We start from the raw sequence: 17,533 nt of genomic DNA, 5'->3' as shown, positions 1-17,533 counted from the left end.
ATATTGGATAAAAATGTGACAGAGGTGAAGAAATGAATCACTGTGTGTATCTAGGAAAGAATAAGTTGGGATAGTGATCATCAAGTCCAGCATTCCTGAGGCAGGAGCATGCTTGGAATATTTTTGGGAATGCCAAGGCCAATGTGGCTGGATCAGAATGAGTGAAAGTGTGATTAGGAGATGAGGTCAGAAAGACAGCAGTGTTAAGGAGACCATGTAACATCTCCTAAGGCATTCTGATGATTTTGGCTGAAATGGGAAGACCTTGAGGGCTTTTACATGTGATTTGCTTTAAATTTTAATAAATTCTCTTTGTCTGCTTTGTGTAGAACCCATTAAAAGGGGGTTTGGGTGGGAGCAGGGAAGGCAGTTATTAGGAAGCTCTAGTAATCCAGGTGAAACAATCACAGTATTGCTAGGGGGTAGAGACGCGTATAAATAGATGATGGTTATGGTAGACATAATGAGATTTGCAGATGTGTTGTATGTCGGATTTAAGAAAGCAGATTCAAGGCTGACTTCAAGGGTTTTTCTGGCTGAAAAGCCAGGAAGATGAAGCTGCCACTAAATTAGATGGGAAAATCTGTGGTCAAAGTATGTTTGAGAAGTTGGGCAGACCAGGAGCTTCTTTTTGGACATGTTAAGTCTGAGATATCTTTTAGGTAGAGTTATCAGGAATTCAATTGGATATACAAGACTGGGGTTTCTAGGAAAGATTAAGGCTGGTGGTAAGAACTTCAGATTTATCAGCATACAGATGATCTTTAAAGGGAGACTGGATTATGGGTAGAGAAGACGTCTCAGAACTCAACCCCTGAGACTGAGAAGAAGAGTGACAACCAACATGATGTAGCTTCCTGGGAGCCAAATGGAGAAAGCATTTCTAGGTGAAGGGAGTGATCAGTTAAGCTGCTTGTAAACCAAGTAAGTTTGGGGCTAAATATTGTCATTGGATTCAGCAGCCTGAGGAAGTCACTGGTGTCCATGATAAGGACAGTTTCCGTAGAGTGACAAGAGGAAAGCTTGGCTGGAGTGACTTCAAGTGAGAATAGGAGGGGAGGAACTATTGGCATCCAGTATAAACAACCCATTGGAGATTGTTAACTGTGAAAAGAAAAAGAGAATAGGGAAATAGCTGGGGTGGGAATAGGAGTTGACAGGTTTCGGGGTTTTGTTTTTAAGGTGGACAAAATCATATTATGTTTATTTTTGGTGGAAAACAAGCATTAACAAAGGAAAAAATGAGAGCTGGAAGAAGTATAGGAGCAGAATCCTTGAGAATTGAGAGGGGATGAGATCTGGTGGACAGACTGGACTTTGCTAGGACAAAGTGGATTTGTTCCAGGGATCAGCACACTCCTGTAAAAGGCCTGATAGTAAATATTCCATGTTTTCGTTTCAGATGTACAATGTAGTGATTCAGCCCTTCTATACATTACTCAGTGCTCATCATAAGTGTACTCTTAATCTCCTTCACTCTATTTTACACATCCCCCATCCTTGTCGCCTCTAGTAACCATCACTTTGTTCTCTATAGTTAAGAGTCTGTTTTTTAATTTGTCTCTCTCTGTTTTTTTTTTTAAATTTTGCTCATTTGTTTTGTTTCTTAAATTTCTTAAATTCCACATGTGAATAGCATATATATATATGTATAGCATTTGTCCTTCTCTGACTTATTTTGCTTAACATTAGAATTTCTAGCTCAATCTATATTGTTGTGAATGGCAATTTCATAATTTTTATGTCTGAATAATATTTCATGGTATGTTTACATGTGTGTATGTACGGGTATATATGTGGTATATGCATACACATACATACCACATTTTCTTTATTCATCTATGGATGGATATTTGGACTGCTTCCATAATTTGGTTATCGCAAATAATGCTGTAATAAACATGAGGAACATATATCCCTTTGAAATAGTGTTTCTGTATTTTTATGGTAAATACCTGGTACTGTAATTACTGGATGTAATTCTGGGTAGTTCTATTTTTAATTTTTTGAGGAACCTCCTTACTGTTTTCCACAGTGGTTGCACCAGTTTGCATTCCCACCAACAGTATAAAAGAGCTCTTTTTTCTCCACATCCTCACCACAACCTCACTTGTTGTTTCTTGTGTTTTTGATTTTAGCCATTCTGACAGGTGTGAGATGATATCAAAATATGTTTTTCTTTTATGAAATACTACTATAGAGTTTATCAAAAAGATGGTATCATTTGCTTCACATACGCCCTAACATTTAATTTTCTCACCTTATTGTAGTTCTCTAGTGTAATGTTGAATAGAATTATTGAGACAGGGTTTATTCCTGTTTCTGGGTAGAAATAACTGAGCCACTCATTATTGGGTGTGGTAGTAGCTGTAGATTTTTTGTAGCTGTCTTAATTGGGTTGCATAGATTCCATTTTCTCTCTAGTTGGCTCAGAGTTTTTTTTTTTTTTTTTTTAACATGTATGATAAAATTTGATTGAATTTGGATTGAGTTTAAATTTGATTGAATTTTGCCAAATACTTTTTACGCATGTATTTAAGTATTTAGATGGGTTTTCATATTTATTTTGGTGAATTATATTGATTGATTTCTAGATGTTACATGAGTTGCAAAAATTATTAGCACAAAAATATGTTGATAGTATTTCTTTATCCCTTTAATGTCTGGCTGTTGTGGTATTCCAGATTTTGTTCCTGATATTGTTAAATTGTGAATTCTCTTTATTCTTAATCATTCTAGCTAAAAGCTTGCCCATTTCTTGACATTTTCAAAATCTCAGATTTCGTTTCATTTATCTCTTCTATTTTCCTTTTTGTTGATTTTTAGCTCTTTATTAAATTCTTTTTTTAATTAGTTTGAATTTAATTGGATATTTTTGATGCTGAAAGTGGGAACTCAGATCATTTTTAGATTTTTTTTCCTAGATGAGCATTTAAAGTTATTAATATCCCTATAAGCACTACGTTAGCTACTCTTCACAAAATTTTGATATATATTTTTTCATCTTCTTTCTGTTAAAAATATTTTCTGTTTTTTTTTTTTTGTGATTTCTTCTTGGCTTATGGATTTTGTTTGATTTCCAAATATTTAGAGTTTTAGTAAGTACTGGAACATGATTTTAATTTTATTTTAATGCTTTCTGATTTTGTCAGAATATGATTTCAAACTTCTGTTTATCGGAACTGTTTTTTATGGCCCAGACCAGTATATGTCTCCTGGTAACTATACCATGTTCACTTGAAAAGTATATTTGTCATCATTGGGTGTAGTGTTCTGTAAATATCAATGGAGTCAAGTTGATTGATAGTACTATTGAAGTCTTTTGTGTCTTTTGTCTAGTTATTTTTATAGCTATTGGTGAGAGAGTTATTAAATATCTTACACTATAAAAATTATGCTTCATGTATTTGGAAGCTCTGTTATTAAACCATTACATATTTGTGATTTTATCTAAAAAGGAAATCTTATTACTTTAATGTATGATTTAATGTATCATGGTACTTTAATAAAAAGATAATCCATTCAAATGGAAACAAAACTGGAGTAGCTATACTTACATTAACAAAATAGATTTTTTTAAAGATTTTATTTATTTATTTGACATACAGAGATCACAAGGAGGCAGAGAGGCAGGCAGAGAGAGAGGAGGAAGCAGGATCTCCGCTGAGCAGAGAGCCCGATGTGGGGCTCGATCCCAGGACCCTGGGATCATGACCTGAGCCGAAGGCAGAGGATTTAACCCACTGAGCCACCCAGGTGCCCCAACAAAATAGATTTTTAAATACAGACTGTAGGGGCACCTGGGTTGCTCAGTCGGTTAAGTGTCCACCTTTGGCTCAGGTCATGATCCCAGAGTCCTAGGATCAAGCACTGCATCAGTGGGGAGTCCGCTTCTCCCTCTGCCTCTCATCCCACTCATGCTCTCTCTCACTATCTCTCCAATAAATAAATTCTTTTTTAAAAAAAGGAGACTATAATGAGACAAAGAAGGGCATTACATTATGACAAAGAGGCCAACCCAACAAGAGAACATAATATTTGTAAATATTTATGCACCCAGCATAGGAGCACATAAATATATAAAGCAAATATTCACAGACTTAAAGGGAGAAATAGATAGCAATACATAATAGAAGGAGACTCTAATGCCCCATTTATACCAATGGATAGACCATCCAGACAGAAGATCAATAAACATCAGCCTTAAGCAGCATGTTAGAACATATGGACTTAACAGATACAGAATATTGCATCTAAGAGCAGCAGAATACATATTCTCAGGTGTACATAGAGCATTTTCCAAGATAGATCATATGTTAGGCTGAAAAACAAGTTTTAATAAATTTAAGAGGATCGAAGTCACATCAAGCAGTTTTTCAAACCACAATGGTATTACACAAGAAATTACAAAGATTTCTTTATTTGAAAGAGAGAGTGCATGTGCATGTGAGTGGGGGGAAGGGGCAGAGGGAGAGGGGGAGAGAGAATCTCAAGCATATTCCCTACTGAGCACAGAGCCTGACACAGGGCTCAGTCCCATGGCTCTGGTCATGATCTGAGCCCAAACCAAGTGTTGGAAGTTTAACCAACTGAGTGCCCCAGGTGTCCCTGAAATTAGAAATTAATTACACAAAGAAAACTTCAAAATTGACACATTTCTGGATATTAAACAGCATGCAACTGAACAACCAATGGGTCAAAAAATCAAAAAAGAAATTAAAAATACCTTGAGACAAATGAAAATGAAAGGTAACATACCAAAATTTATAGATGTAACAAATGTACTTTTAAGAGGGAAGTTCATAGTGATAAATGCTTACTTCAAGAAACAAGAGAAATCTCATATAAACAACCCAACTTTATGCCTGTAGGAACTATAAAAAAGAAGAACAAATGAAGGAAATAAAGATGATAGTAGAAATAAATGGAGATGAAAAGGACAAGAAAAAAGATCAATGAAACCAAAAGCTGTCTCTTTGAAAACAAACAAATTTAGCTAGATTCACATAAAAAGAAAGAGAAAATGCTCAGATCACTAAAATCAGGAAAAAAGAGATGTTACAACTGTTATCAACAAAAATGAAGGGTCACAAGAGACTATTAGGAACAATTATACACCAATAAACAGATAGCCTAGAGGAAATGGATAAACATACAACCTACCAATCCCAATCATAATAAAATAGCAAATTCAAACAGATGGATTACCAGCAAGGAGATTGAATCAATAATCATAAACCTCCCCAAAAGCAAAAGTCCTAGACAGCATCACTGGCGAGTTATTTCAAACATTTAACGTTTTTCCCAAACTTTTCCAAAAAATAGAAAACAGAAGAATTCTTCCAAACATTTAACAAGGTCAACATTACTTTTGGTACCAAAAACAGACAAAAATGCCACACACTAAAAAGATTACAGGCCAATATTCCTGGTGAATATACATGCAAAAATACTCAACAAAATACTAGCAAATCTAATTTAAGAGTACATTAAAATGATCATACACCATGATCAAGTGAAATTCTTTCCAGAGATGCAAGAATGATTCAACATCTCTACATTGGTCAGTGTGATACACCACATTAACAAAATGAATGATAAAACCCCTATGACCTGTAGATACAGAAAAAGCATTTGATACATTTAAGATTCATTTATGATTTAAAAATATGCTCCCAAGAAAGTAGATATAGAGAGACTGTACCTCAACATAATAAAACCCATATGTAACAAGCCCACAGTCAACATTTATACTCAACAATGTAAAGCTGAAAGCTTTTTATCTAAGATCAGGAATAAGACAAGGTTATCCACTCTTGCTATTTTTATTTAACATAGTATTGGAAGTCCTACACAGAGCAATTAGGCAAGAAAAAGAAATAAAAAACATCTAAATTAGAAAAGAAGAATTAAACTGTCACTATTTGCAGATGACATATTATATACAGAAAACCCTGAACACTCCATCAAAAAATGGCTAGAATTAATAAATGAATTCAGTATAGTTGCAAGGTACAAATTCAACACATAAAAATCTGCTGTGTTTCTTTATGCTAATTATGAACTATAAAAGAGATTTAGAAAATCCTATTTGCAATTGCATTAAAAAGTATAAAATATTTAGGAATAAATTTAACAAAGGATATAAATGAGCTATATACTGAAAACTACATGTTATTAAAAAAATTGAAGACAATGCAAAAAAATGGAAAGATATTCCATACCCATGGATTAGGAGATTAATATTGTTAAAATGTCTATATTACTCCAAGCAGTGTACAAGTTCAGTGGAATCTCTATCAAAATTTCAATAGCATTTTTCTCAGAAATAGAATAATCCTAAAATGTGTATGTAGTTACAAAAAAATCCTGAATAGCCAGACAAGTCTTGACAAAGAAAAGCAAAACTGAAGGTATCCACACTCCCTGATTTCAAACTATACTACAAAGCTATAGCAGTTAAAACATTATGGTATTGACATGAAAAATAGATACACAGATTAATGAAACAAAATAGAGAGCCTAGAAAAAACCCATGCATATATAGTCAATTAATTTACGATGGCAGAGCCAAAAATATACAGCTGGGGAAGGACAGTCTCCTCAGTAGTGCCGGGAAAATTGGACAGTCCCCTGCAAACTGGACCACTGTCTTATACATGTGCAAAAATTAATGCCAAATGTATTAAAGACTAAGTATTAGACCTGAAACCATAATCTTTTAACAGAAAACAGGTGGTAAGCTCCTTGACATAGGTCTTGGTGATGATTTTTTGAGTCTGACATCAAGAGCATAAATAAAAAATGGGACTGTATCAAACTAAAAAGCTTCTGCACAGCAAAGGAAACCATCAATTAAAATGAAAAAATAACCTACTGAATTGGAGAAAATAATTGCAAATCATATATCTGATATGTTATCATATGATATGATATATTATCATATCATATGATATGCTAATATCCAAAATATACAAAGACTTCTACAACTCAATAGCAAAAAAACCAAAACAAAACAAAATAAAAGTCCAGTTATAAAATGGGCAGAAGACTTGAATAAATGTTTTTCCAAGAGATTTACAGAGGGCCAGTAAACACATGAAAAGACACTGGATATTCTCCCAATCTTGTTTTGATTTACCTTTTCCATTGTTAACAAACATGAAAGCTCCCTCTATGAATTTTAGGTGAAGACTTTGTCCTTAGTTACTTCTTTAAGTATGGGAATAACTATGCAAACAACTATGGAACTAACTGTTATAAATTATGCAGAACATTCCCTTTCTCTGGTACATAAAACACTTGAACTGCTGCTAAAAAGGAAGTTTTTTTAACAAATAACTTCCAGTCAAAAAGATTTGATAATTTAGGCTACAACTCAGACCTCTAGCAGACCACACATACATACATTTCATTCTTATACTCTTTTCATCTGGAGCAGGACCTCTTTCAGAAATGTCAAAAAGTCTTTTTGGATTTTAGTTTGGACATGATATTAATAATGGTTTTCCTTTAGTATCCTTTGATTAAGGCATTCTGAAATGATAACATCCCAATATAATTCAGTAGTACTTCTAAATGAATTTTCATTTTATTAATCACAATTCCACATCTATGAATTTGATAAATAGTTTATCACTTAATGGTATAAAAATTTTTTGGTGTTTTGACAGATATGTGAACACTTGAAGTTACTTCTTGACCGGTTCTTGGCATTTGTTATTACATTAGCATTCTATTCTCCTCTCTGGCTCCATCCTTATTGCCGCAAATGGCAAGATCTCATTTTTTTATGGCTGAATAATATTACACTGTACACACACATACACACACACACACACACACACCACATCTCCACATTTTCTTTATCCATTCATCTATCATTGGGCACTTGGTTGCTTTCATATCTTGCTATTGTAAATAATCCTGCAGTAAACTTAAGGATACATATATCTTTTCAAATTAGAGATTTCATTTGCTTTGAGTAGATACCCAGCAGTGGAATTTCCTTTGATTGGCTTATGATTTATTAAAATGCAGATAAAAATTCACTATGCATTACTTAATAATGAAGTAATTTTATTTGAAGAATGTATTAAGATAATGTCACAATGTTTGTCTAAAGGAATATTATTTGCTCAGATTTTCTTTTTAAAAAAGATTTTATTTGTTGAGAGAGAGAGAGAAGGAGAGAGTATATGAGTGGCGGTTGGGATGGACGGGGAGAGAGAGAGAGAAATCTGAAGCAGACTCTGTGCTGAGGGCAGAGCCTGAGGCAGGGCTCAATTTCACACCGCAAGATCATGACCTGAGCTGAAATCAAGAGTTGGCCACTTTGCTGACTGAGCCACCCAGGTGCCCCATGATTTCCTATTTTAGGATTGCAAAAACAAGATATTTCCTGTTTTAATATGATTTCCTAAAGAGAAGGCATGCAATGATATTCACGTTCTCCTCCTCCAGAACTCATCTCCATTTCTATTCTTTTGCCTTTGAAATGATAAAAATTCTAATAGAATTGACTATCATGGTTTCTAACTTAATACCTGGAATTATAAATACCTCCTTTCTCCCCCCACCCCACATCTATTAATGTCATACCATTCCTTTTAAAAGACAGTCCCTTCTCTCTTTCTTTGGTTTCCTTTCTCTGAAATCCCAGCATCTTTTCCTCACAAAGCTTTCTGCATTTTCAGCATGGCCTCCATCTTCGTATTGGCTGATCTTTCTTTCCTTTTACAAAACTCTCACGTGCTTTGTGCTCTGTCATGGTCATCAGTTTCTTGGCCTTTATCTAACCTAACTCTGTATTTTCATCACCAAAGTCATCATCATTTCTAAGTCTCTTCTTCCCATCTTTCATGGGTACTTTTCTAGTTATTCTGTTTTTCAGATAATTTTCTCAATCTTTTCCTTCTTCCTTCAATCAATAGCCAAGTCTTTTAAAATGTTCTCTTCAAAATCCTTTTGATATTAGTCCTATTCTTCTTTTCTCATGCTTTCTTTCTAAAACTGCTGTTTTTTTCCTTTCTTAGTCTGTTTTGTATATCCTTACCAGAGTAATGTTCTTGACATTCTTTTGATAATGTCATTTCTCTTCCCTCAGCTTACAGTTTCTTAATATTTTCTACCAAATTTGGTAAATTCATTATAGGGCTTTTAAGACCCACTATAATCTGACATTATTCTCCACTTTCTCATGGAGTTTCTAATATATCAAAAAATATTCAGGTATACTACTAAGTTTGATATATTCTCTGTTATTGATGAACATGAAATGCTATGGAAACATGGAGAATAGTGTGTCAATATATTCTATCTCAAGGAATTCAGTAAAGCTTATTTTTGATTGATAGTTTGACAGATAACATTTGATTAAGAATAGAAAAATTGACTTGGAAATATCATTTGCCAAATTAATGCCCATAGGCATAACTCACTGTAGTTTCAAGAAATAAGTGATAGGACCTTGGATTTGTATGTTATTTTCTACTTCAGGTTGGTAACATTAGGACCTATATTAACTTTTAAAATATAGTCCTATTAATTAGTTCTTAGTTTTCCTCAGGACTAAGGATAATTAGTTTAATAGCATATAGGATGTTTATCAAGTCTTTATATTCTAAGTAATATTGTTTCCATCCGCTAGAAACCTTTCTTTCTAATAGAGACTATTTAAACTCTTGCATACTTACAAAAAAACAAACCAACAAACTCTAACTTTCAAGAGCCTCAGAATTCAACTGATCGAATATATTTTTCAATGTTTTAACTGATTATTAATACTAATATAGTACTTACCATATTTTCAAAGCAAGAGAAAAGAGAGCCAAGTACATCTTTATTAGGATAACATATCATTAACTCTCAGGGGTGGTCAAATCTAAGAATTAAAAAGTGTACTTTGCCCATAAGTGAAATGGACTCACAGAGTCAAGGCAAACCTATTTCCTACATGGCTGAAAGTGAGTCTCCCTTAACATCATATGAGATTTTTTCTGATCCAGTGTATTATTGGTAGTTAGTGCCAATGGGTCATATTTGCCCATCCCCTCTTCTGAAAATATGAAGGAAGGGAGAGAAAGACTAAAGGGAAAGGCTGGGAATATGGCAAGTGGAAACAAAAGGAGAGATATAAATTAATGCAATTTTCCTTTAGGATCTTAAAATTATTTGACTTAAATTGATATATAACTAGTTAGCTTTCCATAAGTGGTTAATATTACATAGCAGAATATTAGTCTTTCCTTGAAAAGCTTGAAATCATTTGTTTCCCTGAAATAATCAGGAATACTCTATCTTTATCTTTTCTATTAGATTTTGTTTTTTAATTGTGAACCTTATCAGAAAATTGTTTTGTATGCTCTATTCTTGCTCAGGTTTAGTTCTTCATAGGGTAAAATTCAGTTCTATAACTGTCTAAAATAAAGTGGAAAAATGAAATAACTAGTTAGAGAGCTTTGTGCCTTTCTTTGAGATACTATAAAATAGTTTTTAGACATCTACAGTATTTAAACCCGGTCTAAATTGTGTTTTTACACCTTGGTTTAAATTTCTGTTTACTTTTAAATATTAAATATTTGTAAAAATCTCCAACCACATTCACAAATCCTAAGATAAAAAGTATGTTAGTATTGTTTTTTCTACTCTTTGAGCTTGAAAGAGACCTGAGGAGCATTGCAACTTACTGGAGAGGGATATTTTCCAAAAGTAATGTTTGTAGAACATTTCACAGGGGTAAAAAACAACTTTAACTCCCATTTCTGTTTCTGTAGGTATCTTCTCGGTACTCAGCTTGGCCTCTGAGTGTACAACCCTTGCTGCCGAACTTCCCAAAGTATCCTACGTGAAAGCTCTTGATGTATGGCTCATTGCTTGTCTTCTCTTTGGGTTTGCTTCCCTGGTGGAATATGCTGTTGTCCAGGTGATGTTGAATAACCCCAAAAGAGTTGAAGCAGAAAAAGCCAGAATTGCTAAGGCTGAGCAAGCAGATGGAAAAGGTGGAAATGCTGCTAAAAAGAATACTGTCAATGGTACAGGCACTCCTGTTCACATTAGCACTTTGCAGGTAAGATTGAAACTGTCCAGGGAAATTCTCTCCTCTATCAGGAGAAAGATACTTTTCTGTGGTGTGAAGGTTTGATAGAATTGGTGTTCACTCATTTTCTCTCACAGAAAAAAAGGAACTGTACACAGCATACTTTTTGGAAAAAATAAAAATAAAAAAACCCTTAGGTTAAATACTAATTAAGAAACAGGAATCCACACTGTATCAGATTTCTAGAACACTTTCCATGGAGTTTAATGGTACATTTCTGCTTTGATGGCTACCTTTGAATGTGGAGATCTTGCCAAAGTATAGGCCTTCTGACTGTTTCTCACTATACCCATAGTTTAGTATCTGTCCAGCTTAGTGGGGAGTGCTTACAGAATTGGACATTGCCTTATCACTTGATCATAGATTTAAGAATAATAGACAATGCCTTTAGATTCTGATAAATTCTGGAGCAGTAGGCTATTTCATGGATTAAATATAGCTATCCACTTACCCCAGTGTACCTGATTGATGTCTTCTGTATGGGATGAGTAGTAAATCAGGATACTATGTCCATTGAGCTTTGCATGATAAATTCCATAAGAGATAATAGGTTCATACTGTCCTACAACCTTGAAAACCTTACCTCTTCCTGCTATATTATAGCTCCATTAACATGGGCCATTAGTCTATTAGTTTGTTAATTACAGCCATATCCCTTACCTAGAATGTTAGGCAAGTATGCTACAGACTCTTTTCTAAGTACAAAAGGAGACAAACTGTTTCTATGTGGTGTTGCCTGAAGCTAGAATTTTTAGGAAAATTAAAAAAAATTCCTAGTTAAGTCATTAAACTCTCTTTATGAAGAATATGAAGAATAAGTATACTATTTTCATTACTGCAGAGTCATCATGACCTTAGAGAGGTCATGTTTGACATGTCTTTTCAAGCCTTTTCCATCCAGCATGTCTGTATCACTGTATGTGAAGTAAGCTTTTTGCAGACAACATATATTGTTGATTTATGGCTTTTAATCTGCTCCACCACTCTCATGTTTTGATTGGTATATTTAGATCATTTAAATTTAATGTAAGTATTGATATGTTAGGATTTCATTCTCTTGTTTCATGTTTTCTTTTATGTTTCATGTTTTTTTAATCTCTCTCTTTTCTGTTTCTTGTTTCATGAAGGTTACTTTAACATTTTTTAGAATGACATTTTGAGTTTTCTATATTGTTTTTAAGTATATTTCTTTGTCTATCTTATTTAGTGGTTGTTCTAGATACTAATTACATGTACATAACTTGTTACAATCTACTACTGTCATTATTTTGCCAGTTCATGTGATGTTACATTCTTTAACATCCCTTTAACTTTCTGTTTATGATAGAATTGTAAATATTTCTTAGAACCTATTAGAAAGTGTTAACATTTTTGTTTCGTTATCAAACATAGTTTAGAAAAACTGAGAGGGAGATGGAAAGCTTATTATATTTATATATCTTTTTGCTTACCATGTTCTTTTTTTTCTGACATCTTTCATTGTTTACTTTTAGAGAATTTCCTTTATCCATTATTTTGGATAATGCTGTTGATAACAAATTGTTCTAGTTTTCCTCCATCTGAGGAAGTCTTGATTTCCACTTCATTTCTGAAGGATATTTTCACTAGTTATAGGATTGTGGGTTGACAGTTCTTTTAACACATAAAAAATAGTTGTGCTACTTCCTTCTGACCTATATTGTTTTTAAGTATATTTCTGTGTCTTCTGATGAGAACTCCACTTCATTTGTATTGTTTTTCCCTCTGAGGGTAAACTTTCGTTTTTACTGGCCACCTTTAAGACTTCTTTTGGTCTTTATTATTCGGAAGTTAAATTCTATGTTTTGGTGTGGATTTCTTTGCATTTGTTCAGCTCCTGTTGAGAAACGAGGCTGATGTGGGACTTGATCACATGACTATGGGATTATGATTGGGCCAAAGTCAGACATTCAACCCTCTGAGCCACTCATGCTTTCCTCAGCTATTATTTTCTTAAGTATCTTTTCAGATCTGCTATCTTTCTCCCAACTTTCTGAGTCTCTAATGACACAACTGTTAGATCCTTTATTATAGTCCCACAGATCCCTGAGACTTTTCATTTATTTCTAGTTGACTTTCTCTGTTTTATTGGGATGGGATAATTTCTTCGGTTATATCTTCTAATCCAGTGATTTTTTTCCTCTGCCCCTTCCATTTTTCTGTTGAGTTCATATGCTGAAATTTATATTTTGCTTAATATATTATATAGTAATAAAATCTCCATTTGGTCTTTCTTTCATTCTTTCTTTGCTTAGATTTTGTATTTCTTTGCTCAGGCTCTCTCTTTTTCAAAAGATTTCAAACAATTGTTCACCACACCTAATTGAAGGATTTTTATCATTCATGTTTTAAAACCTTTCTCAGATAATTCTTTTTTTTTTTCTTTCTTTCTTTCTTTCTTTATTTATTTATTTATTATAAACATATATTTTTATCCCCAGGGGTACAGGTCTGTGAATCACAGATTTACACACTTCACAGCACTCACCAAAGCACATACCCTCCCCAATGTCCATAATCCCACCCGCTACTCCCAAACCCCCTCCCCCCAGCAACCCTCAGTTTGTTTTGTGAGATTAAGAGTCACTTATGGTTTGTCTCCCTCCCAATCCCATCTTGTTTCATTGATTCTTCTCCTACCCACTTAAGCCCCCATGTTGCATCACCACTTCCTCATATCAGGGAGATCATATGATAGTTGTCTTTCTCTGCTTGACTTATTTGGCTAAGCATGATACACTCTAGTTCCATCCATGTTGTCGCAAATGGCAAGATTTCATTTCTTGTGATGGCTGCATAGTATTCCATTGTGTATATATACCACATCTTGATCCATTCATCTGTTGATGGACATCTAGGTTCTTTCCATAGTTTGGCTATTGTGGACATAGCTGCTATAAACATTCGGGTGCACGTGCCCCTTTGGATCACTACGTTTGTATCTTTAGGGTAAATACCCAGTAGTGCAATTGCTGGGTCATAGGGCAGTTCTATTTTCAACATTTTGAGGAACCTCCATGCTGTTTTCCAGAGTGGCTGCACCAGCTTGCATTCCCACCCACAGTGTAGGAGGGTTCCCCTTTCTCCGCATCCTCTCCAGCATCTGTCATTTCCTGACTTGTTGATTTTAGCCATTCTGACTGGTGTGAGGTGATATCTCATTGTGGTTTTGATTTGTATTTCCCTGATGCCGAGTGATATGGAGCACTTTTTCATGTGTCTGTTGGCCATCTGGATGTCTTCTTTGCAGAAATGTCTGTTCATGTCCTCTGCCCATTTCTTGATTGGATTATTTGTTCTTTGGGTGTCGAGTTTGCTAAGTTCTTTATAGATTCTGGACACTAATCCTTTATCTGATATGTCGTTTGCAAATATCTTCTCCCATTCTGTCAGTTGTCTTTTGATTTTGTTAACTGTTTCCTTTGCTGTGCAAAAGCTTTTGATCTTGATGAAATCCCAATAGTTCATTTTTGCCCTTGATTCCCTTGCCTTTGGCATTGTTCCTAGGAAGATGTTGCTGCGGCTGAGGTCGAAGAGGTTGCTGCCAGTGTTCTCCTCAAGGATTTTGATGGATTCCTTTCGCACATTGAGGTCCTTCATCCATTTTGAGTCTATTTTTGTGTGTGGTGTAAGGAAATGGTCCAATTTCATTTTTCTGCATGTGGCTGTCCAGTTTTCCCAGCACCACTTATTGAAGAGGCTGTCTTTTTTCCATTGGACATTCTTTCCTGCTTTGTCAAAGATTAGTTGACCGTAGAGTTGAGGGTCTATTTCTGGGCTCTCTATTCTGTTCCATTGATCTATGTGTCTGTTTTTGTGCCAGTACCATGCTGTCTTGATGATGACAGCTTTGTAATAGAGCTTGAAGTCCGGAATTGTGATGCCACCAACGTTGGCTTTCTTTTTCAATATCCCTTTGGCTATTCGAGGTCTTTTCTGGTTCCATATAAATTTTAGAATTATTTGTTCCATTTATTTGAAAAAGATGGATGGTACTTTGATAGGAATTGCATTAAATGTGTAGATTGCTTTAGGTAGCATAGACATTTTTACAATATTTATTCTTCCAATCCAGGAGCATGGAACATTTTTCCATTTCTTTGTGTCTTCCTCAATTTCTTTCATGAGTACTTTATAGTTTTCTGAGTATAGATTCTGTGTCTCTTTGGTTAGGTTTATTCCTAGGTACCTTATGGTTTTGGGTGCAATTGTAAATGGGATTGACTCCTTAATTTCTCTTTCTTCTGTCTTGCTGTTGGTGTAGATAAATACAACTGATTTCTGTGCATTGATTTTATATCCTGACACTTTACTGAATTCCTGTATAAGTTCTAGCAGTTTTGGAGTGGAGTCTTTTGGGTTTTCCACATATGGTATCATATCATCTGTGAAGAGTGATAGTTTGACTTCTTCTTTGCCGATTTGGATGCCTTTAATTTCCTTTTGTTGTCTGATTGCTGAGGCTAGGACCTCTAGTACTATGTTGAATAGCAGTGGTGATAATGGACATCCCTGCCGTGTTCCTGACCTTAGTGGAAAAGCTTTCAGTTTTTCTCCATTGAGAATGATATTTGCGGTGGGTTTTTCATAGATGGCTTTGATGATATTGAGGTATGTGCCCTCTATCCCTACACTTTGAAGAGTTTTGATCAGGAAGGGATGCTGTACTTTGTCAAATGCTTTTTCAGCATCTATTGAGAGTATCATATGGTTATTGTTCTTTCTTTTATTGATGTGTTGTATCACATTGACTGATTTGCAGATGTTGAACCAACCTCCAGCCCTGGAATAAATCCTACTTGGTCGTGGTGAATAATCTTTTTAATGTACTGTTGAATCCTATTGGCTAGTATTTTGTTGAGTATTTTCGCATCTTTGTTCATCAAGGATATTGGTCTATAGCTCTCTTTTTTCGTGGGATCCTTGTCTGGTTTTGGGATCAAGGTGATGCTGGCCTCATAAAATGAGTTTGGAAGTTTTCCTTCCATTTCTATTTTTTGGAACAGTTTTAGGAGAATAGGAATTAGTTCTTCTTTAAATGTTTGGTAGAATTCCCCCGGGAAGCCGTCTGGCCCTGGGCTTTTGTTTGTTTGGAGATTTTTAATGACTGTTTCAATCTCCTTACTGGTTATGGGTCTGTTCAGGCTTTCTATTTCTTCATGGTTCAGTTGTGGTAGTTTATATGTTTCTAGGAATGCATCCATTTTTTCCAGATTGTCAAATTTATTGGCGTACAGTTGCTCATAGTATGTTTTTATAATAGTTTGTATTTCTTTTGTGTTAGTTGTGATCTCTCCTCTTTCATTCATGATTTTATTTATTTGGGTCCTTTCTCTTTTCTTTTTGATAAGTCGGGCCAGGGGTTTATCAATTTTATTAATTCTTTCTAAGAACCAGCTCCTACTTTTGTTGATTTGCTCTAGTGTTTTTTTTTCGTTTCTATTTCATTGATTTCTGCTCTGATCTTTATGATTTCTCTTCTCCTGCTGGCTTAGGGTTTCTTTCTTGTTCTTTCTCCAGCTCCTTTAGGTGTAGGGTTAGGTTGTGTACCTGAGACCTTTCTTGTTTCTTGAGAAAGGCTTGTACCGCTATATATTTTCCTCTAAGGCTGCCTTTGTTGTGTCCCACAGATTTTGAACCGTTGTATTTTCATTATCATTTGTTTCCATGATTTTTTTCAATTCTTCTTTAATTTCCCGGTTAACCCATTCATTCTTTAGAAGGATGCTGTTTGGTCTCCATGTATTTGGGTTTTTTCAAACTTCCTTTTGTGGTTGAGTTCTAGCTTTAGAGCATTATGGTCTGAAAATAGGCAGGGAATGATCCCAATCTTTTGATACCCGTTGATTCCTGATTTAGGACCGAGGATGTGATCTATTCTGGAGAATGTTCCATGTGCACTAGAGAAGAATGTGTATTCTGTTGCTTTGGGATGAAATGTTCTGAATATATCTGTGATGTCCATCTGGTCCATTGTGTCATTGAAGGCCTTTATTTCCTTGCTGATCTTTTGCTTGGATGATCTGTCCATTTCAGTGAGGGGAGTGTTAAAGTCCCCTACTATTATTGTATTATTGTTGATGTGTTTCTTTGATTTTGTTATTAATTGGTTTATATAGTTGGCTGTTCCCACGTTGGGGGCATAGATATTTAAAATTGTTAAATCTTCTTGTTGGACAGACCCTTTCAGTATGATATAGTGTCCTTTCTCATCTCTTATTATAGTCTTTGGCTTAAAATCTAATTGATCTGATATAAGGATTGCCACCCCTGCTTTCTTCTGATGTCCATTAGCATGGTAAATTCTTTTCCACCCCTTCACTTTAAATCTGGAGGTGTCTTCGGACCTAAAATGAGTTTCTTGTAGGCAAATATAGATGGGTTTTGTTTTTTTATCCATTCTGATACCCTGTGTCT

The 17,533-nt window shown here is 34.7% G+C and overlaps 1 protein-coding gene across 1 annotated transcript in view; it reads left to right on the top strand.

Moving 5' to 3' along the window:
- The window catches only part of GLRB (glycine receptor beta), a 100,929-nt gene that overhangs the window by 70,027 nt on the left and 13,369 nt on the right, over positions 1-17,533 (top strand). Inside the window, exon 9 of the mRNA XM_059374674.1 lies at positions 10,776-11,068. Within this exon, the coding sequence (XP_059230657.1) occupies positions 10,776-11,068 (293 nt within the window). The remainder of the gene's footprint in view (positions 1-10,775; positions 11,069-17,533) is intronic.

This window comes from Mustela nigripes, chromosome 1 (assembly GCF_022355385.1).
Source record: "Mustela nigripes isolate SB6536 chromosome 1, MUSNIG.SB6536, whole genome shotgun sequence".
Classification (NCBI taxonomy): domain Eukaryota; kingdom Metazoa; phylum Chordata; class Mammalia; order Carnivora; family Mustelidae; genus Mustela; species Mustela nigripes.
Note: the sequence above shows the minus strand (reverse complement) of the source record. Positions and strands in the feature narration are given on the sequence as shown.